This window comes from Arachis hypogaea, chromosome 15 (assembly GCF_003086295.3).
Source record: "Arachis hypogaea cultivar Tifrunner chromosome 15, arahy.Tifrunner.gnm2.J5K5, whole genome shotgun sequence".
NCBI lineage: Eukaryota > Viridiplantae > Streptophyta > Magnoliopsida > Fabales > Fabaceae > Arachis > Arachis hypogaea.
In genome coordinates this window covers 129,735,089-129,762,631 of record NC_092050.1, presented here as the reverse complement: position 1 = coordinate 129,762,631, position 27,543 = coordinate 129,735,089, and the positions used below count along the sequence as shown (strand labels likewise).

At 33.1% G+C, this 27,543-nt stretch overlaps 2 protein-coding genes across 5 annotated transcripts; both read left to right on the top strand.

Annotated features, from left to right (window-relative positions):
• Window positions 1-3,722: 3,722 nt before the first annotated feature.
• Window positions 3,723-6,835, top strand: LOC112750677 (uncharacterized). 3 transcript variants are annotated; one of them, XM_072216763.1, is made up of 4 exons: window positions 3,732-4,517; window positions 5,646-5,682; window positions 6,375-6,472; window positions 6,570-6,835. In XM_072216763.1, the coding sequence occupies exon 1, from the start codon at window positions 3,904-3,906 to the stop codon at window positions 4,255-4,257; it is 354 nt and encodes a 117-aa protein (XP_072072864.1). In that variant the 5' UTR covers window positions 3,732-3,903; the 3' UTR covers window positions 4,258-4,517; window positions 5,646-5,682; window positions 6,375-6,472; window positions 6,570-6,835. The 3 variants fall into 3 exon arrangements, with proteins under 3 accessions (XP_072072866.1, XP_072072864.1, XP_072072865.1); XM_072216764.1 differs by having other exon boundaries at window positions 3,765-4,488; XM_072216765.1 differs by lacking the exon at window positions 5,646-5,682 and having other exon boundaries at window positions 3,723-4,517.
• A 7,249-nt stretch (window positions 6,836-14,084) lies between these two features.
• LOC112750675 (aminoaldehyde dehydrogenase 1, peroxisomal) lies at window positions 14,085-26,079 on the top strand. Of its 2 annotated transcripts, XM_025799487.3 has the most exons (16): window positions 14,119-14,436; window positions 14,951-15,093; window positions 15,727-15,807; window positions 16,206-16,354; window positions 17,222-17,314; window positions 17,412-17,535; window positions 20,747-20,791; window positions 22,795-22,860; window positions 23,009-23,075; window positions 23,314-23,390; window positions 23,666-23,779; window positions 24,350-24,427; window positions 24,510-24,661; window positions 24,793-24,853; window positions 24,978-25,084; window positions 25,742-26,079. In XM_025799487.3, exons 1-16 carry the CDS (start codon window positions 14,328-14,330, stop codon window positions 25,830-25,832), a joined length of 1,557 nt encoding a protein of 518 aa, XP_025655272.1. In that variant the 5' UTR covers window positions 14,119-14,327; the 3' UTR covers window positions 25,833-26,079. The 2 variants fall into 2 exon arrangements, with proteins under 2 accessions (XP_025655273.1, XP_025655272.1); XM_025799488.3 differs by lacking the exon at window positions 20,747-20,791 and having other exon boundaries at window positions 14,085-14,436.
• Window positions 26,080-27,543: the final 1,464 nt, after the last annotated feature.

Here is a 27,543-nt window from a genome sequence, read left to right as displayed (position 1 = left end):
ATGAATGAGAGAAATCATGAGTACTTATGTATCACAACTCATGATTCAAATAGAAAGGTTATATTAGAAAAGTTACCCTCACTTTCATCTGGGTTGTATTATACCAAGATTAGTGCAATTGAATCACATGCCATTGTAAACCAGAAGTTTACTAGCCCAAATGAATTTATAACTTGGCACGACCGATTGGGTCATCCGGAAACAACCATGATGAGGAGAATTATTGAAAACTCCCATGGACATTCACTAAAGAACCAGAAGATCCTTAAAACTACTAAATTTTGTTGTACTGCATGTTCTAAAGGGAAGTTAATTTTAAGGCCACCACCAGTAAAGATTGGATTTGAATCCCCTGAATTCCTAGAAAGGATTCAAGGTGATATATGTGGACCTATTCATCCACCATGTGGATCTTTTAGATATTTTATGGTCCTAATAGACGCATCTTCAAGATGGTCACATGTGTACTTATTATCTTCTCGCAACTTGGCGTTTGCGAGATTACTGGCTCAAATTATTCGATTAAAAGCATAATTTCCAGAAAATCCAATCAAAGTAATTCGTCTTGATAATGCTAGTGAATTTACTTCCCAAGCCTTTGATGCTTATTGTATGGCTAATGGAATAAGTGTTGAACATCTAGTAGCTTATGTTCACACACAAAATGGGTTAGCAGAATCACTTATTAAATGCCTCCAATTAATTGCTAGACCCTTGCTTATGAGAACAAATCTCCCAACCTCGGTTTGGGGCATGCTATTTTACATGCCGCAGCACTTATTCGTTTGAGGCCAACGAGTTACCATCAGTTCTCTCCTATGCAATTAGCATTTGGCCAGCAGCCAAATGTTTCCCATTTAAGAATATTTGGGTGTGCGATATATGTTCCCATTGCACCACCTCGCACCAAAATGGGACCCCAAAGAAAATTGGGGATATATGTTGGATATGATTCTCCCTCTATAGTGAGGTATCTTGAGATACAAATGGGAGATGTATTTAAAGACCGATTTGCGGATTGTCATTTTGATTAATCAAAATTTCCAACATTAGGGGGAGAGAATAAGCTTCCTGAAAAGAAACTTAATTGGAATGCATCATCCTTGATGCATTTAGATCCTCGATCAGGGCAATGTGAACTAGAAGTTCAAAAGATTATACATTTGCAAAGAATAGCAAATGAATTGCCTGATGCATTTTTCGATACAAAGAGGATAACTAAGTCTTATATACCAGCGGAAAATGCCCCAATTCGAATTGATGTCCCAGTTGGACAAATGCCACCGAAGTAAATACACGCCAGAAGCGTGGCAGGCCTATCGGTTCCAAACACAAAAATCCTCGAAACCGAAAAGAGGTAAATACTATTCCTGTTGAAAAAGACATAGTAGAGACACCTGCAGTTGTCCAAAATTCCGATATAGTTTTAACTACGCCAGAAGACGTTCAGGTACCTGAAAATTGTAAAAATGACAAGATCTCGATAAATTATGTCTTTACAGGAGAGAAATGGGACTGAAATAAGACATTTGTCAATGAAATATTTGCATATAATGTGGCATTAAATATCATGCATGAAAGTAAGGATCTTGAGCCAAGATCAGTCAAAGAATGTCGACAAAGAATTGATTGGCCAAAATGGAAAGAAGCCATGAAGGCTGAATTAGACTCACTTGCAAAACATGAAGTCTTCGGACCTGTAGTCCGTACACCAAAAGATGTAAAACCTGTTGGATACCGATGGATATTTGTGAGAAAACGAAATGAGAAAAATGAAGTTGTGCGCTACAAAGCCCAACTCATGGCACAATGGTTTTCACAAAGGCCCGGTATAGATTATGAAGAAATGTATTCCCCTGTAGTGGATGCGATAACATTGCGTTATTTGGTCAGTTTATCCGCATATCATAAGCTGCATATGCATTTAGTGGATGTGGTAACAGCCTATTTATACGGCTCATTAGATCGGGATATCTATATGAAAGTCTCTGAAGGACTAAAGATATCTAAACCATCCAATGAATATTCGCAAGGGTTATACTCAGTCAAATTACAAAGATCTTTATATGGTTTGAAGCAATCTGGATGAATGTGGTATAATCGTCTTACTGAGTATCTGGCCAAAAATGGATTCAAGAATGATGATATCTGTCCATGTGTTTTTATAAAGAAAACTGCATCTGGATTCATTATAATTGCTGTGTACATTGATGATTTAAATATCATTGGGACTCCTGAAGAGATTCTAACAATTATAAAAACTCTAAAAGAAGAGTTTGAGATGAAAGGTCTTGGAAGAACTAAATTTTTTCTCGGCCTGCAGATCGAGCATACGAAAAATGGGATCTTTATTCATCAAACGACATACACAGAGAAGATCTTGAAGAGATTTTATATAGATAAGTCACATCCATTAAGTACTCCAATGATCGTAAGATCTTTGGATGTGAAAAAGGATCAATTCCGTCCTAAAGAAGAAAATGAAGATATCCTTGGTCCTAAAGTACCATATCTTAGTGTCATTCGAGCGCTAATGTATCTTGCTAATAATACGCGACCCGATATATCATTTGCTGTGAATTTACTAGCAAGATATAGTTCCTCTCCAACCATAAGACATTGGAGTGGAATTAAACAAATCTTTCAATATCTTTATGGAACGGTTGATATGGGATTGTTTTATCCATATAGATCCAAGTCACAACTAGTTGGCTATGTAGATGCTGGATACTTGTCTAATCCACATAAAGGGAGATCTCAAACAGGATACCTATTCACATATGGTGGAACGGCTATATCTTGGAGGTCCACGAAACAAATGATTGCTGCAACATCTTCTAATCATGCCGAAATACTAGCAATTCATGAAGCAAGTCGCGAGTATTTTTGGCTCAGGAGTTTGATCCAATATATTCTGTCATCATGTGGACTGATTGATCATAAGATAGCTCCAACTGTCCTGTTTGAAGATAATACAGCTTGCATTGCTCAACTTAAAGGCGGATACATCAAAGATGATAGAACAAAGCATATTTCTCCCAAATTCTTCTTCACTCATGATCTTCAAAATCAAGGGACAATTGATATCCAACAGATCCACTCAAGTGATAATCTGGCAGATTTATTTACATAGTCACTCCCAAAATCCTCCTTTGAAAGATTGGTACATGAGAATGGGATGCGCCGATTTCGAGACATTAAATGATGTCGACAAGTGGGGTAGACTGTACTCTTTTTTCTTTGGTCAGGTTTTTTTCTCATTGGATTTTTCTTGACAAAGTTTTTAATGAGGCGGTCCCCATCACCAAAGGATATTGTACTCTTCTTCCTTCACTAAGATTTTTTCCATTGGGTTTTTCTTTAGTAAGGTTTTAACGAGGCAATAATCCTAAATGGTCATTCAAGGGGGAGTGTTGTGATAAGTACTGATGTAGATGTCCATTTTCAATGAAACTCTCTTTACCAAGGATGACTCTATTAAATGTAGTTTGAAAATGTTTCATTATAAATAGAGGCTTAAGCATCTGAATAAAAACATACTACAATCAATAATAAATACTATTCTCTCTCTCTTTATACATAACAATAATACGCTTTCTATACATTACTAATATTTCTTCCTCTCTTTTACATTGCTACATATGTTTACATATATGAATTATCTTTATTATTTTAAGTAATTATATTGATAGATATAATATTAATACTAAGACTATCTATTTATATTTCTTGTTTTAAATCTGTTTCCTCTTCATTATTTATTTATTCTACAATAATTTTCCAAAATACAAACCCTCAAACCCCCCGTCCCCCTCTTCAATGTAACACATTACACATGCACACACCTACGGAATGTAGAGAGAAAGGGAAAACAGAGAAGGGAAGAGAGGGGGGAGGAAGGAGATGGCGTCGGCGGGACAGGCAGCCGCCGTCGCCGTCGATGCTTGCAAGGAAGATAGGGAGAGTGAGGGCGATCGAGCTGAGGAGAAGCAGAGAGTGAGAAGACGCAAAGAGGAGGAGCCGTCCCGCACCGCCACTGCGTCGCCGGCACTGTCATGCGATGGAGGAGGAAGCCGTCGCCGTCGCCATCGAGCACGAGGGAAAGAGAGAGGTTCGCAGTGGAGTGAGAGGGAGAGAGAGACAGGCGCGAGGGAGAAGGAAGCTCACGACAGAGATGAGAGGGACCTTCGCCATCACCGCTGGTGTGGTCGGAGTCGCAGTCATCATCGTCGTCGATTGAAGGTGCCGCCGTCGTAGTGGAAGAAGCCCAGAGAGAGAGAGATGAATAAGGCCCGAAGAGAGTGAGCGTCGCTGCCATCGCCATTGGAGATGAACCCATTTGTTCTCTTGCTGGCGGAGGTATTGTTGTCATTGCTCTAGCTCAATTATGTATCGTTACTGTTGCTGTTTGGCTGCTGCTGAGGTTTCCTATCATCACTGGAGCTGCCGGAGAACCACTGTGGTTGTTGCCTAGGAAACGGAACGAGTGTAGGGTTTCCTTCCTATTCTTCAAACAGGTTTCAATTCAACTTCTCCTTTGGAATTTCATCTGTGTTTAGTTATAACTAGTATTTTGCTTGAGTTCATTTGGTTAATTGTCAAACTCTATGACATGCTTGTTAATGGCTGATTTTGCTGAGAATTGACTGCTAAAATTATTTGTAATTTCTTTTTATTTATGGATATCACTGTTGGAGCTGTTTGGAATTGTTTGATTGAATTGTTGACTATATTTATGATTCGCTGCTTTACTGCACGTTTTTTATGAATATGTTGCTGGAGATATTGGGTTAATTGTGTGATTGTCATGAGAAATTGGAAATACTCTAAGTTGCTGACTGTTTTGTTGGAAAATTGCTGCTGTTAGTTGAGTTTAGGTTAGAATGAGGAATTTCTGGTTAGAATTGGATATGTTGGATTGTCTGCTTGTGATTTACTGCACTTTAGACTAATTTTTGCTGAGAAAATGCTGTTGACATTGCGGGATTATGCTTGGTTACTGCTGGTTTTGGTGACTTTCGATGTTGAAATTGTTTCGGTGATGTTGATCGCAATAATTCACTGCATTAAGATTATTTGTGCTGTAAACTTGCTGCTGTTAGTTGGATTAGAGTAGAATTAGAATTTTCTGATGTTAGTTCATACATAGATAAACATGTTATGCTTCTTGAGTTGAATTTTAATTTGTTTGGTCTGGCTTGACTGAATTACTGTTGAATTACTGAGGTATGTTGCTGATTTGTGCACAATTGATGCTGATTTTGTGAATGGAGGTTGAATGAATACTTGTTTGTGATATTTGATTTGTTTAATGCCTTTGCACTCTAAGTGTTCGAGAAAAAAAATGTCTCAAAAAGTTTTTAATGAAATTTTTGGTTTAATGCTTGAAATCAATGTTTGTTTGGATGACTTGTTCAAATCACAAGATCCTCTAAGGTATGGGTTATGCAATGATGAGCCTTTATGTTTGGGAGAAAAACAATAAGGCTATATAAATAAAGTGGAGTGGATCTTGCTCTTCATAATTATAGTGATAGTAGTACCGTCCTACAAGCCAGGCTAATAAGTAATAATTGAGTTGCTACAAAAGTTACTGTTTTTCTTTCTTCTATTACTAGCTCAGACTAATCCTTGATGCACTGCAGAATGTGTTGAGGAGATGTAGTAGCCTGTTGCTGTCAGGTAATGTATGGCATATTTGACACAACTTAGTAAAATATAGTATTTAGATTTACTTTATCTGATATAATAACTGCTATAAACTTGTTGGTTGTGATTATATATGAGACAGTAACTAATTCTGTTAAATGATGGAGTCGTGTAGAGCTTTAAATGAGAAAATTCTAAGTCTACATGCTTTGGCGTTTGGTAACTGCTTTTTTCTCAAAATAATGCAACCAATTTTTGCTTTGGATACAACTTTTAATGTATACATATTCATAGTTAAACCCTTCTTGGATTGTATACTTAATTATCATACAAAAACCATGACTTAATCAAAACTGAAATTGACAAGAGATCATTCATTAAGGGGAGCAGATTCAACTCAGCCAAACATTTATTGAGTTTAAGGCATGTATACTATTTCTGACAAATGTACCCGGGTAGTTGTTTCATTTTAAGTATATTCTAAATGAATAAGCCTTTTGAAAATAATCTGAAGTAATTACATGCTGCATTATGTTTGTTTGCAAGTTATTCTTTCTATTAGGCCAAATGCACATAAAACGCAAAATAAAGAATGCATTGCAGAGGGTACAAGTGTTTTTCTATAGTGATATTTAGTTAACCTATAATTGATTTATAAGGTCAACTACATTAACGTGTGTAGAGGCTGATGTGTTTTCTATTATCCATCGATGTCTTATTTGCAGGATGGTGAGAACCCTGCAGAGGAAGCCAAGGAAAGCAACCATGGGAGATTGCTGGCTTGCATTGCTTCTCGACCTGATCAATGTGGCAGGGATGACGGGTAATGCATATAACTATTGCTTGTTTGGGTTGCACTGAATTTTGTCTAATTTGATTCTTGATCTGTTACTTATTTCATTCCTTCTTAAATGCTGCAGCTATATTTTGGAAGGTGAGCTTGAATTTTATATGAAGAAAATTCAGAAGGGAAAGGGTGCTGTCTTTATTCTCATACTTGTATATTGGATGGGATGGAATAGGTCTTATAATGACTTTAGTTATCTACACGTAATATTTTGATTGTACTTTTTGAAAAGAGATTTTATCTGGTATTACATGTAATGGACAAATTACACTCTATTTTTATTTGTATTGTTTGGACTAAAAATGTATCTAGCTTATAATGAAACTTTTATGATTTAAATTTCTTGAATTTCTTATTTTTAGATTTATTTGGTGATTATCATCGTTTTAGGATGTGATTATGCTTTAAAAAAAATTAAATCGCATAAAACAAAACAGGCTATATATGGTTACGGTTTTCAGGTAGGGTGACCATAGATAAACTATGGTCATGGTGAAAACCGTGACCATAGATAAGGCTATGGTCACGGTTTTAAGGAAGGATGATCATAGATAAGGCTATGGTCACGGTTTTAAGGAGGGGTGACCATAGAGCTATGGTCACGGTCAAAACTGTGACCTTAGATAAGGCTATGGTCATCGTTTTAAGGAGGGGTGACCATAGAGGCTTGACCATAGATAAGACTATGGTCACGGTTTTAAGGAGGGGTGACCATAGAGGCTATAGTCACGGTCAAAACCGTGACCATAGATAAGACTATGGTCACGGTTTTAAGGAGGGATGACCATAGAGGCTATGGTCACGATCAAAACTGTAACCATAGATAAGGCTATGGTCACGGTTTTTCCGTGTGACCATAGATTAACCTATGGTCACGGTGAAAAAACGTGGCCTAAAGTGTCAAAATTTGAAAATTGAAACCGTGACTATAGATAAAAAACTGTGACCATAGGTCCTAAACCATGACCATAGATCTATGGTCACCCTTTTTACTAGCTATGGTCACGGTTAGGCCTTTTTTTTTAGTGAGCTGCTGTGGATGATGAAGAGGAGGCAACAAGACTAGAAGAGATGTTCTGTGAGGAATCAATGGAAGATGTTAAGCAACTGAAGCAGCAGCAGCTCAACCTCCGGAAGCTCATCTAGTAATATGCTTAACTACTTAATTTTAAAATTTATTTTTAAATGACACTAATATGTATCAACTGTTGCAGAAATCTCCAACAATTTCACAACCTGTTCTTGATTCAGTTATGCCTCATTCAGTTAGGCCACCAAGTGCAAAAAGACCCCCTAAGAAGAAGAAGAATCTGAAAAGACCCCACTAACTACTCATCTACCACCATGTGCTCAATCACTTGTGAGGCCACCAACACCAAATGTGTAACTATCAGTAAAGCCATCACCTCCAACTACTCATGTGCCCCCACTATGACACCTCAAACCATGCAAGATGCCTCTCAGAAAACTACTTCAAGGTTCATGGACTTTATGCCAACTCCTACAATTAGAGGATCAAGTTCAACTAGGTGGCCACAGCCAAGCTTTCATCCACCAGCAAGCTAAGAAAAGGGTCAACCACTGCACAATTGAATGGAGGATCAAACAGAAGCAGCAATTCTACTCCAAATTCACGAAGCAAACATGTTTAAATTATGTTATTTTGTTGGATATGTAGTTTATGTTATTTTGTTAGATATGTCACATACTTTACTCTATTTTAATTATGTTTTGGTTTTTTATTTGAATTGATCATCATGATTGATAATCAAACTTATTTTGCATGTCTCAATAACTCAGTTACTACTTACATGGCAGGTTGTTTTGCTTATGTTTCATGTCATTTTGGTATACCATAAAAATTAAAAAATACTAATTATCAAGGGATATATTTTGCAAGTTATATATTTTGTAAGACTACATTTAACATTTTTTTAATTTGTCATATGTACAAATGTCCATCTCTCAATCGAGTATGGGTATTTTTGTCATGACAAAGACAACACAATCAAGAACATCAACCACAATAACATCAAATAGACACAAAACTACTAGCCATGGCATTGCATAATCATACACGAACAATTATTCAGATTCAAAACCTGTTCAAAATCAGATACACATTACACACAAAGTTAAACACCACAATAATTGACATAGTCACAAGCCACAACCTAAGTCTATTAACTTCAGCTTCAATCTTTCCTAACTTCATGAGCATCTTCACTTCAGCCTCTGCCTCAAGAAGATCTTCGTGCATCTTTCTTTCTGAAAATGCTCTCCTCAAGTCCTTCCATTAACCTTCGATTTCGTCTACCCATACAAAGTAGTTGCAGTCTGAAGTTTATCAATGGCAAAGAAAAATTAGATCAGAGACATATTCACTTTGAATAGAACAAAGTGTACAAAGGGTATACCTTCCATTTGGGACAACAGACGAACCACCTCCTAGGATTCGACTACAACAAGGTCACATCCAACCCACAGAAGCATCTCCCATTGAATTTTCTATCATGCACCCGCTTTAAAATTGAGCTTCCAGATACACTACCACAATTTCCATTCAAAGGTGGGGTAAAGAGTCTCCGCCTTGACATTGAAATATTTTCGAAGAATTTTGTTAACCTACGGTTAGGGTTCGTGTTTGGGATAAGAAAAGTTTTGAATTTGAAAAATTTTGAGATTTAGGGTTCATTATAATGGTCAAACAGCTCATGAGGCCACGTATGAAGACCCTCAGGCTATGTAACGCCGTAGTGTGCCATGTAGGGAGCGTCACTAACGGAGCCAACGCCGAAGTAACGATTGGTTAGTTTTGTCCCACGTATGTCATTATTGATGGGTACATTTGATAATTTTTTTTTCTATGCGTAGATTCGTCAGCGTTTTCAATTTTCATAGGTAGAAATTGTAGTTTTTTTTTTAAATAAAAATCATATTGATCATCATACTCTTAAAATATATCACTTTATTGAGACTCACTTTAATATAATAACATCTTTTATTAAAAACAAAAATTATTATAGATACTACATATTCTTCTTAGAAAATATATAAAAATATTTCAAAAATTATATCACTTTTATTATATAAAAATTACTTAAATACCTTGAAATTATTTTTATATGATTTACTAATAAGAATATATAACAATTATTTGCCCTAATCACATATTTGTTAGTAAACTATTAAAGGTATTACAAAAGATATTTTTAAAGGTATCTAAGTTATTTTTAAGAAGAATATGTAATACTTATCATAATTTTATTCTTAATAAAAAATATTATTATATTAAAATGAATATTAATAAAAGAAATATATTTTAAAGATAATATTTTTTAACAAAAAAAATTATTAAATAATATATTTTATTTTTATCCCTCTCTATTTTAAATTTTATTTTAATTTTATTCTTAACGTTTGATTCCAATTTTGCCATTCCTATAAAATTTTCACTAAAATCTCATAGTAAAAAAATGATCCTCAGTAATAGTTGTAAGATAAAAACTTCAAATAATTACACCAACTCCATAGTTTTAAACCATTACCACAACAACAGTCTAACAAAAAATGCCATTGGTCTTCATAAATTCATATAATTTGTACACTAACTCAACTATCATCTAAAAATTCAAAATTTAAAATTCAAATTGAGGATACAAAATTTAAGTTAAACTTTTTAATATAACATAAAGATGACCCTCAAAGTATCTAATAGTTCGACAAATTTTCATACAAAATGTTGTCGCAATAAAGAATCCCCAACCAACATTATTTATTTTGGAACAAAAAAAGAAAACAAAGTTTCTTAATTTCAAATTTCTTAAAAAAATATATTTTTGCATTAAAATGTCAAAAATTTAAAAAATATCTTTATATTTTATTTTGTTTTAATTTTGTTCCAAATTTTTTTTTTTTGGCATTAAAAGTACTTTTATTAACTAAAGTTGCATTTGTTTTTGTAAACAGGACAGGATATAACATTGAGACAGAAACACTAAAAATTATTTTTTATGTATTGTGTTTGGATATAATGGATAAGACACTAATATAATGTCTAGTATTATATTTGGATAAATATAAACAAGACTAAAATATAATGTAAAATTACTAAAATAGACTATCTAATAAAATGGATAAGATTTTTCACAAGATAATAAAAAGGGATAATAGGAGAATAATGAAAAATAACTATGGACAAAAAAAGAAAAAATTTTCATTAAAAATTCTATATCCACTTTTCTATTCCCGTGTCCATCCGTGTCCTTCGTTTAGAAGCGGATACAAAAAAAAAGTGTCTGAGAGACATTGTGTGCAGTGTCCATGTCTTTCTGTTTAAACACGTTTTACATATGTATTGTTCATGTCTCTGTGTTCTGTCGACAGAAACAAACGCAGCCTAATTGTTCAAGAATCTTAGAATCAATTTAACAAAAACTTTAACCTTTAACACAAACAACTAGTTCTTAGTTATCAGATATTATTGTTAAATTGATCCTAAACTTCTTAAAAATTTAAATACTAAAAATATATTTGATACAAATTAAAAATTTTTAAAATAAAATTAAAATAAAATAAAATTTATGAATAGTTTTAAAATTTTTGAATAACTTTAAGGAAAATAATATCTTTTATCCATATCAAAATAGAATCAATGTTTTTCCCCTGCCTATATGAACGAGAACTTGCATGCAATAGAATTTTTTTTAGGCAATAGCATGCAATAGAATCTACTGATGCATATTACCAAAAAGAGAATCTACTGGTGGATTGTTTATCAAAGAGACCTATTATACATACAAGTTTTTTGGCATACAAATTTATACAAGTTAATCTTAACTTAATAAAATTTACTTTTATAATGCAAGAAAGAAAAGGAAGAATTTGAATTATACAAAATTTATCAATATACATACACCAAAAATTTTTAAACAATACAATATAAATGATTTGTATGAACTTATATGTATAAATAACTTGTATGTGAAGAATAATTCTTTATCAAAAACAAAACCCACAAAAAGAATCTACTGGTGCGCTGTCTATAAAAGTCTATTTTTTTTCCCAGCCCCTTAAAGTAGGGAGTGGTGGCTAGTTCAGTTGTTGGCTTGTTGCTCGTTGGTGCATTCTCCTTAATGTTTTAGCTGCTGTGTGTTTCGGTTGGGCTGGCTTTGTCTAGCCTCATCAACGTCCAAAAAATAGACTACACAATAATTATCCTCTAACAAACTAAAACATAACCTATTTGCCAACGAGCCCTCCTTCCTACTTATTTTGGATTCAAATCTTACTTATTACAACTGATAGAAAAAAACTCCTAACTAATAGAGTTTAGAATCCTTTAATTTTGAGGAGAGTTCAATGATATAAAAACCATCAAAATAGTCATCCTAAATTCTTCTCTCTTATTAATTAATGAAATAAATAAAAAATATATAAAATTAAATCAATTTTTTTCATGCTATAGCCTTTATAATTTTTCCTTTTTCACATAATCAGATAATCTTTTCCATTATGAGTCCGTAAAAGAGAATTTATTCCCTAAATTGATTCTTACAAGATTTATCAAATAAATTTATTTTTTAAAAATTTTAAATTAATCCATTTAATTTTTTTTTCGCACTTCTAGAACTGATGTGGTTAATAATTGTTGGCCTAACTCATTAAGTGACAAAATAATACACACCTAACAGTATTGTATTTCTTGGAAATAGAACTTATGTAGTTAGGAATGAATTTTTAGAAAGTCAAGTATCAAATGGGTATTGTTAGATATTATCACTTAACGAACGAACGTGACTAGTTTAAAATTTTTTAAAGATGAATTTGATCTTTTAAAAACCAATTTTAAAAGAATCTTTAGCATAAGTACGATGAATACCATTGTTATTTAATGAGCTATAAATCAGAAAACTATATCAAACAAAAAGAATATTTTAACAAGCAAAAGATTTATTAACGGCATTAAGAAATTCCTCTTCTTCCACGGCAGCAAGGCAATAGCAGCTCAGGCCAGACACAGAGGGATAATGGCAACAACAAGACGACTCAAGCATTGACAAGTGACCACAACATTGTACAAGTAGTAGTACAATGACTGTGGCTCTTTCTTCCTCTGATTTGTTTCGTAGCTCCTCAGCAACACCAACAACACAGCCAAATGAGAAGTTCGTAGAAAGATAATCCTTTATAGTAGCTAATAAAAATATGCAATCTGTTTAGCAATAACTATCCGGGTAAATCTTCGAGACTCTGATGATCAAGTTAGTCATCATCTAAGAGGTATTAAGAGGTCAGTTGCTTTCTGACCTTGGGTGGTCTAGAAATTGTTGTAAGCATGACCTAACGTCACTTACATCTGAACAATGTTTGGAGGGATTGGTTGGAATGGAGATCTGAATTTGGATGGTTCTCTGAAGCTCCTGCCATGTCAATGTTCAAGATGTACCTAGACGGTGAATTGAATCCTACGGAATCAAAGGAATCTGAAGGGGTTTTGATGCCTAAATTAAAAGATTTTAGAATCAAATAAAGGCTTTGAAAATTTGAGTGTAGAATATTAGATCATAACTTGGTAAGCTGATTACTTCTCTTTATGAGCTCATCCCCATCATTTTCCCAAGTCTTTAGGAGACTTTGGCGAAGAAGTAACCGTTTTAAATCATGAAAAGCTTTTTAAGATTGATCCTCTTGATCATAGGCTATGTGTTTTCCCTGACAGATTGTTGGATTGGCTAGTTTAGGTCCAGGAAATGTTGGAAAGGTATTTATAAAATTAATAATGTTTAAGACACAATAAAAGATTAGTCCAAATAATTTAAAATTATCTTATTTAATATTTATTAATTATTGTTAGAATAATTATATAATTTTAGATGTAATTACAAATGTTATGTGTATAAAATTATATATGTTATATTATATATATGAGATAATTTTAAATAACCTCCCTAACATTATTTTTATAAAATTTTGGAATGGTATTTTTGCTTTCACTTTTGGTACATGGATAAGTTGACACACACATCAAATAACAAAATAAACTCAACTATATTAGGAGTTATGAGGGGGAGATATGAGAGGTCCCAACTATCTTATTTGGGGCTGAAGTTGGTCCTGGAGTGTTGTTACAGCAATTATTTTGGATTGATAGTGTCCAATTGTAAAAATCTGTTGAGAAAATTTAAACAATTTTAATTATCATCACATGTAAAGAGGGATGGGAATCAAGGAGCACATGCTTTAGTGTTTGGCCAAATTAGTTCTAACCCAACCAAATTTAACATGGTTAGGAAGAGGCTCCAATAATATAACTAATTTGGGACTTTTTGATGTAATGTGTTCTTCATCTTAACAGAATTATCCGTTTCAAAAAATAATTATATTTATCATCATAGTTATTTTAATTAAAAAAAATTAAAATAAAAAATTTGATAAAATAATATAATAATATTTTAATTATCTTTAAATTTATAATTTTTATTATCTTAATTTAAAAATAATTAAAATATTACTTTATTAATTTTTCCGCGTTAAAGAAGTTTTATCCATTTTAATTTCTATTCCAAACTCAACAAAGAAAATATTTGAAAAGAAACTAAAAGAGTACAAAGAAGAGGACCACTAAAAAACAAAGAAAAGAAAAGAAAAAGATACAAGCTAAGGTGTCCACCACCATGAACATGATCACATTACATGACGTATCTTCAATCTCCTTATTAAATATAATATATTAATATCGTCAACAATCATTATTATTGATCCGTTTCCAAGAAGCTAGTTATTAGAAACAGAGACAGATAAGAGTGGGGGAAAGAAAGCAAGGAAGAAAATGGCGATCTCAACACCAAGAAGAGAGCTCTTCATAGATGGAGAGTGGAAAGCCCCTCTCCTCAACAACCGAATTCCAATCATCAACCCTTCCACTGAACTCATCATAGGTTTGTTTCCCTATTCCATACACTCTTTCCTCCTTTTTTTTTTCTTTTACTGTTACCATTGCATTGCAGCATATGGTTCACATATCAGTACTTTGGTTATTTACGAAATATTTAAGGAATTTTAAGATCAAGAATAAATTACAATTTTTTTACTAAAGTATCATTAATTAATAACAAATAAATACAGCTCCAATCCATGACGGATTAATCTTTTGTATTGTGAAAAATTAAAAAAATATCACTTTTTGGATCAAATTCTAAATGAAAATGAGTAAAATAAAAAAATAAATAGCCAATCATTCTTAAATTAAGACGATAAAACTCACAAACAATAAAAAATTATAAAGTCAAAAGTAATTAATTTTTTATTTTATCACTTTACTCATTTTTTGTTTATTATATATTATATCAATAATCACATATAGGCATATAGGCATAATGTAAGATAGCATCATCGTAATAATCATTTGTATAACTTTTGTGGCAAATAATGCAAATTAAATTGTTATTTCAGGGGATATCCCAGCAGCTACTAAGGAAGATGTGGAACTTGCGGTGGATGCTGCAAGAAGAGCACTGTCTCGGAACAAGGGAAAAGATTGGTCAACGGCTTCTGGCTCTCTTCGTGCTACATATCTTAGAGCCATTGCTGCAAAGGTTGCATCTTGCAATGTTTTTTGTTTTCACTATTTTTGTTATTGAAAAATTTTGGGGTATGAACCAATAAAGTCTTCTGAAATTTAATATGAATCAATTTAGTCCATAAGATTTCAAAAATAAATGATGTTATTTTCTAAATTTTAGGAACTAAATTAATTCACGCCTAGAATTTTAAATATCACCTAAACATTTTCTCAAAATCGTGTCTACTTTTTTTATTGTCTCAGGGTTAGATCTTACCAACCATGCCAAGGATGAGTCAATCTTTGGCTTTTTGGAAGCAAGGAAAACGTGCTCATTTTTAACATTTTTATTGCTAGAACTACTTAAGTTGTTGGATTAAAAACATAGTTAAAGTGGAAGACTCAAGACAGCAATAAGCGAATTACTTTATTGTGTTAATATTAAATTACTTATTATCACATTCTTTTTATGAGACAATCTAACAAAGTAATAATTTCTTATTAATTGCTTAGCTAATTGATACAATAAGCAGAGCGTGGGGTGATGGTGAAGGGTAAGATTTGATGTGTGAGAATAAGAGAATTAATTCTTGTTAATAGTGTGATTGACCCATGTTGTAACTTGTAATCTATGGATTTCATGAGAACTCACTTTTGTTTGTGACAGATAACGGAGAAAAAGGATGAGCTTGCAAAGCTTGAAGCTACTGATAATGGGAAACCGCTTGATGAAGCAGCAGCCGACATGGTAATATTTGACAAACTGGCAAACAAACAATGATTGATGTGTTTTCAACTACAGAGAGAAGTAATAAAATCACTATACCCATGAAATTAAAGGACAAAAATTCACATGCTATAATAAAAATGCTATAGGGAAGTCCAGTGCACAAGCATCTCGTGATAATGCAATAATTACATTAGTGTCTGACTCCATGGCTTGAATCCACAATCTTGAAATCATAAGAAGACAACTCAACCAATGTTCCAAGAAATGCTATAACATACCCACAAAATTTTATTCATTTGTCAAATTTATCTAAAATATGGGTAATTTTGCGACTCACATTTCTACTTAAATTTGGTACTTCACTCATTTATTTCATTTTGTTGTCGGGAATTTTACTTTTTATTTTTGTGTTGTAGGATGATGTTATTGGTTGTTTTAGCTACTATGCTGAACTTGCTGAAGGGTTGGATGCAAAGCAAAAGGCACATGTGTCTCTTCCTATGGAGAACTTCAAGAGTTATGTGATCAAGGAGCCAATTGGTGTTGTTGCGTTGATTACTCCATGGTATCTCTTGCTCCTTCATTTTAATTTCCTATTATATTTTTTCAAAAAATTGCTACATAAAGTTATATACGATTTTTGTTGTTTCTCCAATATAAATTTTGTGAATATTAGTTTTTGACTTTGGCTCATGAAACACGTGGAAAATTGGATACCCCTGCCAATTTAGTTGTGAAATGGTTTTGGACTTTCCAAAATCATTTTCAGTTTAATTGAATATGGTAAAAAAAATATTCAATTGAGCACCTAGTGCTGTAAAATTAATCAGAAATTTGATCCTTGTTACGGTTTATTACATAGGTAATCATTTCATTTACAGCCTCAGTTAGTCAGTTAGTCACTTGACATCCATATCATTTATAATTGTGTAGATATGAGATGCCAGAGTACACTAAGATTAAAATACACTTGGACTGTGATGGTTGTAATTCAGTTAGTGGCAGTTGTAACATGGAAACTAGTACTTGAAATTGCTATAGTAGCTTGCTGAACAAGTTACTCTACCTCCTTTACAATAAATATATTGTAAATATAATCACAGTTTCACTTTCAGTTCTCTTGTAGTTTATTTTTCTAACAACTGAATCCTAATAAATAGAAAATATTTAATTTTCAGCTTAGTAGTCACTTTAGTCAATAATTTTTGTCATTTTAGTCTTCAAAACTTAGTTAAAATTAGTCCCTTAAGCTCTTTTCCATCTTAAAATCGTTTGTGTGTTAGTGACGTCGCATGCCACGCATCATCGCCAGTGTGCCACGTGACACTTCAATGACTTATGCTGAAATATAAAGATTAAATTGAGCATTTATTCACTGGTAATTGATGTCTTGAATGAAAAATGAAATGATGAGTTAAATCTTTTGTAATAGGAACTATCCATTGCTAATGGCGGCATGGAAAGTTGGTGCTGCTCTGGCTGCTGGTTGTACTGCAGTATTGAAGCCATCTGAACTGGCATCTGTGTATGATCTCAATTCAATTCTCACAAATCTCAACTATCACTAACTTGATTCTTTATTGGGCTTTCTTCTCATGTTGTATTATTATTTACGATTTTAGGACATGTTTGGAGTTGGCCGAAATATGCAAAGAAGTAGGTCTTCCAGCAGGGGTGTTAAACGTGATCACTGGATTAGGCACTGAAGCCGGGGCTCCTTTGGCTTCACATCCTGATGTAGACAAGGTGAGATTGAGTTTCAGTTATTACTTATTAGCTTACATTAGCAGCTAATGCAATTTTATGTGTGTTCAAGATCCGGTCTAGCCCAAAAATTTATATGTAGCTATAAAGTCAAGTTTAAGTTTGTATTATTAATCCCGCACAATATTTGGGTCTGATATGGGTCACAATTTGGATAGGCTTGTCTTAGTCCAAAATTATATATTTCTTTCAAAAGTATATTCTATTTAATAAATAATTTTTGGTATTAGTATTGTATAACATATTTTAGTTTTAATTTTATATCTGATTTTAAAATGTCTAAACTTATATATATATTGATTTAATATCAAACTAATATGGTCCAATTCAAATTGGTTTGGAAGTGTTCACCTAGCATATCCAAGAACTTGTACCATAGTGCATGCTTTTTGCTGATGACATCATCATTTTGGGAGAATCAAGAGAAGATTTTATTTAGAAACTAGATTTGTGGGGAGAAGCTTTAGAAGTGTATGGTTTGCACAAAAACTGTATTAAGACATAATATGGAATGAAAGGTCGCAGGAGGAGGGGAAACACTAACACAAAAGCAAAAATTGGAGAAAACATCCTACCACAAGTAAAGAGATTTAAGTATCTTTGGTGTATTATAATGGATGGTGGAGAAATCAAGAATGGTGTAAAACATGGGATTCAAGTAAACTGGTTAAAGTAGCGGATTGTTTCTAGTTTTTTATGTGACAAAAAAGTACATTTATTACTTAAGAGTAAATTTTGTCATACTGTGATTCGGGTGGGTTTCGTGAGAAATAGATTAAGTAAAAAATAATAGTTAAGGTGAGAGATTAGGGGTAAGTAAACTTGTGAGGAAGACACTTCTGTTAATGGCGAATAAACAATACAAGAACTAATAGTGAGGAAGAGAGGTGGAGAACAAGTGTTGAGACCTCCACTAATGTCACAAGAGGATGAATGAGTTTTGTTTAAAGTGGACAGGAATGGTTTACAGAGAAGAGAAGCTCTCAGAAGAGGATGAAGGTGAAGGTGAAAAAGTGAAAGTGAAGGTGAAGGCGAAAGTAAAGGGTGAAAAGGGTTTCAAGGTCTGTGAAGAAGATGATCAAGGTGAAAGTGAAAAGTGAAAAGTGAGAGTGAAGGATGAATGATGAAAAGTGAAGTCTGGTTGTAAGTGAAGGTGAAAGGTGAAGTCTGGTTGAAGGTGAAGGTGAAAAGTGAAGTAAAGGATGAAAAAGGTTTCAAGATTTGTGAAGAAGAAGATGATCAAGGTGAAAGTGAAGAGTGAGAGTGAAGGATGAAGGATGAAGGATGAAGGATGAAGTAAAAGATTTCAGAAAAGAAGCTCTCAGAAGAGGATGAAAGGGTTGCTTACAGAGGTGGCTTGGGATCCTTTTTATAGTGTAAAACCATGATGAAGAGGACACCCCTTGGCCAATAGTTTTAGTATGATATTTGGTTTACTGCTCTTTCCAAAATATCTTTAGGTACTCCTGTCACTAAAGTCTTGTCAACTGAAAAGGTAGGAAGTTGATTCCCACACGTTAAACTAAAGCTCCTGACATGTGACATTAGTGAAGGGACATCTAGTTTGGTTTTCTTTCAACTAGATGACACCTTTACACTCCAAATTCAACCAATCCACTTCCATCAATATAGTTCCCACTAAAGAGAAATTCAACTCCTCAATGTGTTCTTTTGGGTTCCATCCTTTAAGCCCAATACCTTTAAGAGGAACTTAACTCTTTTTTGACCATGTTTGTAGGTCATTATAAAAATTAATTATGTACAAAAAAGGTTTATATTTTTAGTACACAATCATATGCCCCCATGCAGTCTTTGAGGGTACAAAGTATTCCCTCAAGCTGCATTAAACTTTTTTGTACTCACAGAACAAGAATAAGTTTTTTTTATTAATATATCATAACTCTAAGGAATCAAATCTCCCCTCTTTTATTGATTTTTTGTCATAATGAAATATGTATTTGTAAATATTATAATATTTAAATATAAATATTTCTGTGTAATATGAATATAATTATGTACTCATAAAAAAATGAATAAAAGAATATTATTGTGCAAATATTTTAAATATTAATAAAATAAATAAATAAATAAGATTAGTAAATAAATATATTCATAATTTATTTGTATGAAAAAAGAGGGATGATTTGATTTAATATAATAATTTAATATATAAGGAAATAAGAAGGGGAGAAACTCTTACCCTTTTAATTGGACGCGTTTTAAATTTGAGTACCTGAATTTGGAGAGACACATAAGGAGAGAGAACACCTGGAAGAGTAGGGGAGAGGTGTTCCTCATCATATCTGCTAGGGCATTTTTTACACAGCGCAGTATCATCACTGCTATCACCACCACCATCCAAATCCTCTATCTTCTTCAACTATTGGGAGTTTTTCTTAGGGTAAAGGACACTCCCACATTCAACTTCGCTCTGTTCTTTTTATTTGGTAAGACCCTTTTTCTTCTTTTCTTGTTTTTGTCTTAACCCGTCTCAGCTCCATGTATATTGGGTTGCTAATTTTGGAGTTAGCTATAGGGATTCTTTGATAAAGATCTTTCTTCTTACAACTTTGGATGTTATATCCTCATTTGTATACGTTTCCAACGAAGTCACAAATAAAAAAGAAATTGAATTAAAATTATGAGCAATGTTCATTTGTAACCATAAATATATATTTAAAAATAAAAATAATTTATTTTAATTAATTTTTTTTTGCAGGGAGAGTGTATGATTTTAAGAAAAGCAGTAGCCATTTTTTTCTAGGCCAAAAAAAAAAGGAAGGTACCCATAACTTTCTTGCCCTATTTATACTCGACTCTTTTTAGGAGCTTGGAGGGTGGGACACTTCACTTTTTTGAAACAGTTCCAAAAAAAAAGGAAGGTACCCATAACTTTCTTGCCCTATTTATGCTTAACTCTTTTTAGGAGCTTGGAGGGTGGGACGCTTCACTTTTTTGGAACTATTTTGTACTGCAAATTTCTTAAGATGCATCACTCACATTTTGAGTGTATGATTGCTAAAGCAGTTTTCTCATGTATTGCAGGATGCTTGCAGAATAATATAACATAAATATTGGCTCTTGATAAAGAAGCCTTTTGGAATTAAAATCCTAACTCCTAAAATTGAAATTAGGCATGGTACCTCTTAACGTACTTGAAATTGATGGGGCCGGTGGTTGTTTCATGATCCAGGTCCAGCAGGATGCAGTGTCCGTTGGGGTGTACTTCAGAAACGATGTAAGGACCCTCCCATTTGGGAGCCCATTTTGGTAAAGGCATCTTCCTCATTACTGCGTCTACTGATTTTAGTACCAGATCTCCTTCTAGGAACACCCTGGACTGAATGTGCTTGTCATAAGTTAATGCCAGTCTCCGGTGATATTCTCTCATCTTGCTTCCCACAACTTCTCTTTTTCCTTCCAACTCTTGCAACTCAGCTTCACGATCCTTTGACTTTTAGAATACGCGTCAACTCCCTACAAGTAACTGGGGTGTTCTCGTCTTCCTCCATATTCTTCAGATTCGCGAACAGAGGTGGTGAGGGGGTTCTATACCTCGTTTGATCTCTAGCCATCACGTCGAAGTGTTCCTCCCCAGTGGAGTCGCCAGATGATTCGGATGGATTTCGTGAGAAATAGATTAAGTGAAAAATAATAGTTAAGGTGAGAGATTAGGGGTAATGAAACTTGTGAGGAAGACACTTCTGTTAATGGCGAATAAACAATACAAAAACTAATAGTGAGAAAGAGAGGTGGAGAACAAGTGTTGAAACCTCCACTAATGTCACAAGAGGATGAATGAGTTTTGTTTAAAGTGGACATGAATGGTTTACAGAGAAGAGAAGCTCTCAGAAGAGGATGAAGGTGAAGGTGAAAAAGTGAAAGTGAAGGTGAAGGCGAAAGTAAAGGGTGAAAAGGGTTTCAAGGTCTGTGAAGAAGATGATCAAGGTGAAAGTGAAAAGTGAGAGTGAAGGATGAATGATGAAAAGTGAAGTCTGGTTGAAAGTGAAGGTGAAAGGTGAAGTCTGGTTGAAGGTGAAGGTGAAAAGTGAAGTAAAGGATGAAAAGGGTTTCAAGATCTGTGAAGAAGAAGATGATCAAGGTGAAAGTGAAGAGTGAGAGTGAAGGATGAAGGATGAAGGATGAAGGATGAAGGATGAAGTAAAAGATTTCAGAAAAGAAACTCTCAGAAGAGGATGAAAGGGTTGCTTACAGAGGTGGCTTGGGGTCCTTTTTATAGTGTAAAACCATGATGAAGAGGACACCCCTTGGCCAATAGTTTTAGTATGATATTTGGTTTACTGCTCTTTCCAAAATATCTTTAGGTACTCCTGTCACCTCAAGTCTTGTTAACTGAAAAGGTAGGAAGTTGATTCCCACACGTTAAACTAAAGCTCCTGACATGTGACATTAGTGAAGGGACATCTAGTTTGGTTTTCTTTCAACTAGATGACACCTTTACACTCCAAATCCAACCAATCCACTTCCATCAATATAGTTCCCACTAAAGAGAAATTCAACTCCTCAAGGTGTTCTTTTGGGTTCCATCCTTTTAACCCAATACCTTTAGGAGGAACTTAACTCTTTTTTGATCATGTTTGTAGGTCATTATAAAAATTAATTATGTACAAAAAAGGTTTATATTTTTAGTACACAATCATACTGCTATTAGACCAGCTATGTTATATGGAACAAAGTGTTGGGCAAACAAAAGGTGAGCTTAAAAATGAGTTTAGTGTGGCAGACACAAGGATACTTAGATGAATGAGCTGTCAAACACTCACAGAATAAGGAACAAGGATATAAGAGGGAAGTTGGAGTAGTTCTTATTGTTGTAAAGATTGTAGAATCTCATTTCAGGTAGTTTGGATATGTGGGGAGAAGATTGGCAAAGCATCTAGTTTGAAAGGCGGATCAGATGGAAGATAGATAGGTGGCGAAATGTAGAGCAAAATCCAAGATCATATACGAGGTGGTCAAAAAAGATATAATGTAAACAATCTCATTATAAACATGATACATGATAGAGTACAATAATGTCATTGCACTAGCTAGTGGGATAGTTTTGTTGTTGTTGTTGTTGTTGTTCAGATCTTTATAAATAACCCAATAAAAATGAGATTTAGATTGGTGCAGGTCTAGCCCGACCCTGCCCATGTAGACCCCTTCTATATCATGCAAATTTAGCTGAGTTTGTAAAGGTACTATGTTGTAAATGATATTTTTTATTTGTTGCAACAGATATCCTTTACTGGAAGTTCTGCAACTGGAAGCAAAATTATGCAAGCTGCAGCTCTGCAAGTCAAGGTATTTATTTCTAAGAAGCAATAGTTCTACCTATTCAGATATATAAAGAAGAATGCAAAATGCACACCCCAGAAGAGATTGGAAACATGTTTTTTTTCAAATTTATTTTTCCAAGTTCATGTGATATAGATTTATGATTTCTTGGCAGCCTGTTTCACTAGAGCTTGGTGGAAAAAGTCCAATTATTGTTTTTGACGATGTTGACATTGATAAGGGTAAGTGACTTCTCAAGTATAGTTGATTTGTTACTCCCTGCATTTAAATACATTGATATTTTAGTGTACCAAAAAAATGAAAGTCATGGTTTATTAAAAAGGAGAACGTAATTATTATGAACATCTTTTGTCATTGTAGAGTCATGAGAAAATCTTACATGATTAAAACATACTATCATATACAATTTGATATTTAATTTATGAATCACTTATATTGTCCATGATTTAATTTAAATAGTTGCTGAATGGACCATGCTGGGCTGTTTCTTTACCAATGGTCAGATATGTAGTGCAACATCTCGGCTTATTGTCCATGTAAGTTTTGTTAAATATAAAACTATTCATGTTTTTTTACCCAACAGTTTAAACTTGTAGAATAAATGGTTTTACGAAAAGCTTAATCGATAAATTTTACTCCATTTTCATGAAGCAGTTGTAGTTTTGGTTTTGCTTCATAAATGGGAGGATGGGAATGTTGATACTTACGTAGATTCTTGTAGAATTTTGTCTTCTAACTTTGTAGGAATTGTGTTTACCTTTTTCTTTTTCTTTTTTTGAATTTCTTAAAACAGACACTTTGATTGTTTCAGGAAAATATAGCAACAAAGTTTTTGAATAGGCTTGTGGAATGGGCTAAAAACATCAAAGTTTCAGATCCCTTGGAAGATGGTTGCAAATTAGGCGCCATTGTTAGCGAAGCTCAGGTATGTTATGTTAGGCTCCTCCTGTTCTTCTTATTTTAATAAATAAGGAAAATATTTATTGTCATATTCTCCATTTACATTTGTTTTTAGGTGATGGTTCCTCTTTGGTTCTGTTACACTGCTTATGTTTGGCTCTTACTTGGCTTGTTAAATTTCTTATGAATTCTATTGTCTAACATCAGTGTTTAAACAACTTCGAGAAACAAAACTTTCAAATTCTCACTACAGATATGATACATGATAGTGCTCGATAGCGTTGTTTGATCCATATAGCCGACCCCATTTAGCGGGGTAAGGCTTTGTTGTTGTTGTTGTGATTGAGTTTGAAGTAGCATTTAGAAAAATTAAGGGAGGAGAAAAAACTGAAAATGAATTAAGTTTTAATATATAGGAGAAAGGAATTATTGCCTGGTTGACTATATTTTTCAGATATTTATCTTTGACAATTGTTTGTGTAGTTCCTATGGTTCAGATTTCTTTCTAGACTTGTAACCTGAAAACAATTTAAATAATTTAAGCATTTATTAGGAATTTGGATCCTCTAAATTTTGAAATGTATGATTGATTCAGTATCAAAAAGTTCTCAAGTTTATTTCAACTGCTAAGAGTGAGGGTGCAACAATTTTGACCGGAGGGTCTCGCCCTGAGGTATGATATTACCTTCCGATGCTTGCAATTGGGAATGTCTTTGAAGAATTTCCTGTCTCTGAATTATTGATGGCATTTGCAGAATTTAAAGAAGGGTTACTTTGTTGAACCAACCATTATAACTGATGTGAGTACCTCAATGCAAATTTGGAGAGAGGAAGTTTTTGGACCTGTGCTCTGTGCCAAAACATTTAGCAGTGAGGAAGAAGCCATTGAACTAGCAAATGATACCCAGTGAGTTCATGACCATTATTTAATTTTCTGCAATCTTATAATGATTTGTTAAGATTGTGTTTGGGTGAGGGTGATTTTTAATTTGCTGAAAATCACTTAGGGGCAAATTGAATTACTTTGTTCTTTGACAGCTATGGCTTAGGGTCAGCTGTGATGTCAAATGATCCAGAAAGATGTGAGCGGATATCCAAGGTAAGAATGTTCTTAGATTACCATAATATAATATTTACAAAACAAAATAATCCGATTCCAATAGTTGAAAATAGTATACAACTTTATGTTTTTATTTTTTAAACAATTTTTTCTTTTTCTGCAGGCTGTTCAGGCTGGAATTGTATGGATCAACTGTTCTCAACCAACTTTCATTCAAGCCCCATGGGGTGGCATTAAACGTAGTGGGTTTGGTCGCGAATTAGGAGAATGGTATGCTCTTAATTTTTTCAGTAATGCTAGGGAGGCAAAAATTAAAGTTATTTTTTTAATTTAACATCAATAATATATAACATCTATAATTATATATTTGTTCTAAAATAACACAATTATTCTAGTGATAATGAATGAACACTAAATAAGATAATTTTGGAATATTTGGGCTCTTTTTTTATTATTTTCCAAACATTATTGTAATTTTTATGAGTGTCTTAGGCGTTTGAGGTATTGCCGGAGTTAAGAAGACGAAAAGAAAAGTTTTAAAGAATAAAATGGACTCTACTTTATACATGAAGTCATTCTCTATATTCCTTTATTTTCTATTTAAAATCTCAACTTACAAATACGCTTCAGTTCAACTACTGCATAAGTAAATTTGAATGTCCTTTTTAATATATATCAAAGTAAGAGGCTTGCCTTGCTCTAATCGGACCTAAGCATTTTTAGTGACTAATAATTATTTAAGTACAGATGCGGTACTTCAGAAGTATTTGGATTTTATTGAAAATTTGATTTGATTCAGCACACAAACGTAGTCAATGCTAGACACATGCGGCATTCATCTATTTTGACCGTTTTATCATTTGAGAATATGGATCTGATTTTCTGTTTTCATTTTTTATACTTTCTTTTTTTTTTTTTTTTTGTTAGGGGACTTGATAATTTCCTGAGTGTGAAGCAAGTCACAAAGTATATTTCTGATGAACAGTGGGGCTGGTATAAGTGTCCTTCAAAGATGTAATACCATGTAAATTGGTGATATAAAATTCAAGTTCTAGATCTTTTCATGGAATAAGGTGTGGCCCATTCAAAGTTGTGATTATGATCTAATAATAATATACGTATATTTATAATGTTTTATGGGCTTGCTGACTGTGATATTGTTTTCTTTATTTGACTTATAGTTAAGTACTGGGTTTGTAATACTCTTTGGTACATGAATAATGAGCATATGAGAAAGTACCAACAAAGGTTTTTAGAGTAATAAATGTGGATAAGTTAATTTAAATTAAGATTTTTTTTATCTTAATTATAAAGATTAATTTAAAAATAGTGTGTTCACATATGTTATTTTCAAAATTAGCATCAACATGATCATGTCTACATAAGTCACCAGCCCAATACAAATATTAAGCCACCTTTTTTAGAAGACCTCCATAGTAACTCTCATAGAAAATCAACAAAACCAATTGGGCCCAAAACAAATAGTTATCGGACATCCCTTTATGTTACTACAAATTTCAACATGATGTTCAAAATATTTCAGACGACACAATTCCACTATCTATAGAATACACCCACAATTTTTTATTCACTATTCTTATTATATGTTATTTTGTTTGTTGAATTCTTTGGCTTTTTATATTAATTTTTCTTATTTTATTGAGTTCCTCCTAATTAAATTCGATTATTTCAATGTCCAAAAATACAAATTTAAAACTCAAAATTAAATCAACAACTGTACTATCCATATTCAAAAGTCTACAAACACTAAATAATAAAAATTAAAGTGATAAATTTCAAAAGCACATATGTTAAATGCATATAACGATTTCTTCTATTACTTAGACCAGTTCTACTACTACTATTAAGAGTATTTAAATATTTAAAAAATATTTGAATACCTAAAAAATATATTATTGACATAAAAATAAAGCATTTCGAATACTTCAATAAAATGTTAAAAAATTTTTTATTGTGTAAAGATTATAGTAACAAATATATTTATTATTAAATTAATAAGTTTTATTTAATTTTTGATATTTTATCCTTAAATCATAAAACATGTAAAAAATTTAAAAAAATTAAATTTTGTGACAAGTTAAAATATTAAAAATAAATTAAAATTATTATATTCATAATACATATATATCGACTAAAGTATATGTTATTTAATTTCTATAAGGCGAAAATATACATTATAAAAATGGAATTTTCTCTGTGTTTAAACTTAGTGAAGTACTCTAATTTTACTACCGGATCATCGTGTTTACTACTGGATCGTTGTGTTCGGGCATAACACCCTTAGCATCCTCCCTAGTAAAAGTTATTGCATGCAAGTCGAGTATTTCAGTTTCCTCCCCTATCTGATAAATCTCTTTTAGATGTCTTTTATGAGAGAATTTTGTAATTTTTTCTCCTATAAATCCTCCAACAATCATATGGATATGCCTCTCAAGAGTTCGTTGTGGTCGGTCTTCATCTCTCTTTCTTCTGCTACTGTTGTCCAACCTTCTCACCAGATATTTATCCAATCGACCATCTTTAGCTAACTTTTCAATCACAGTTTTGATGACGTAACAATCGTTGGTAGAGAGGCCGTAGATTTTGTGGTATTCGCAGTCTGATGGATTTCTCCCTTTCTTACTTTTAATGGGCATGGGAGGTGCTATCTATTCAGAGTGGGAGATCTCTCTGTAGACATCAACTTGTTAGACTCGCAAAGGAGTGTA

Excerpts from the sequence above, each read along its gene's own strand:
- LOC112750675 (XM_025799487.3), top strand. The coding sequence starts at position 14,328 with ATGGCGATCTCAACACCAAGAAGAGAGCTCTTCATAGATGGAGAGTGG. Across the intron at positions 14,437-14,950 it reads TTCCACTGAACTCATCATAG|GGGATATCCCAGCAGCTACT; the intron begins GTTTGTTTCCCT and ends TTGTTATTTCAG. Across the intron at positions 20,792-22,794 it reads GGGTGTACTTCAGAAACGAT|ATATCCTTTACTGGAAGTTC; the intron begins GTAAGGACCCTC and ends TTGTTGCAACAG.
- LOC112750677 (XM_072216765.1), top strand. The coding sequence starts at position 3,904 with ATGGCGTCGGCGGGACAGGCAGCCGCCGTCGCCGTCGATGCTTGCAAG.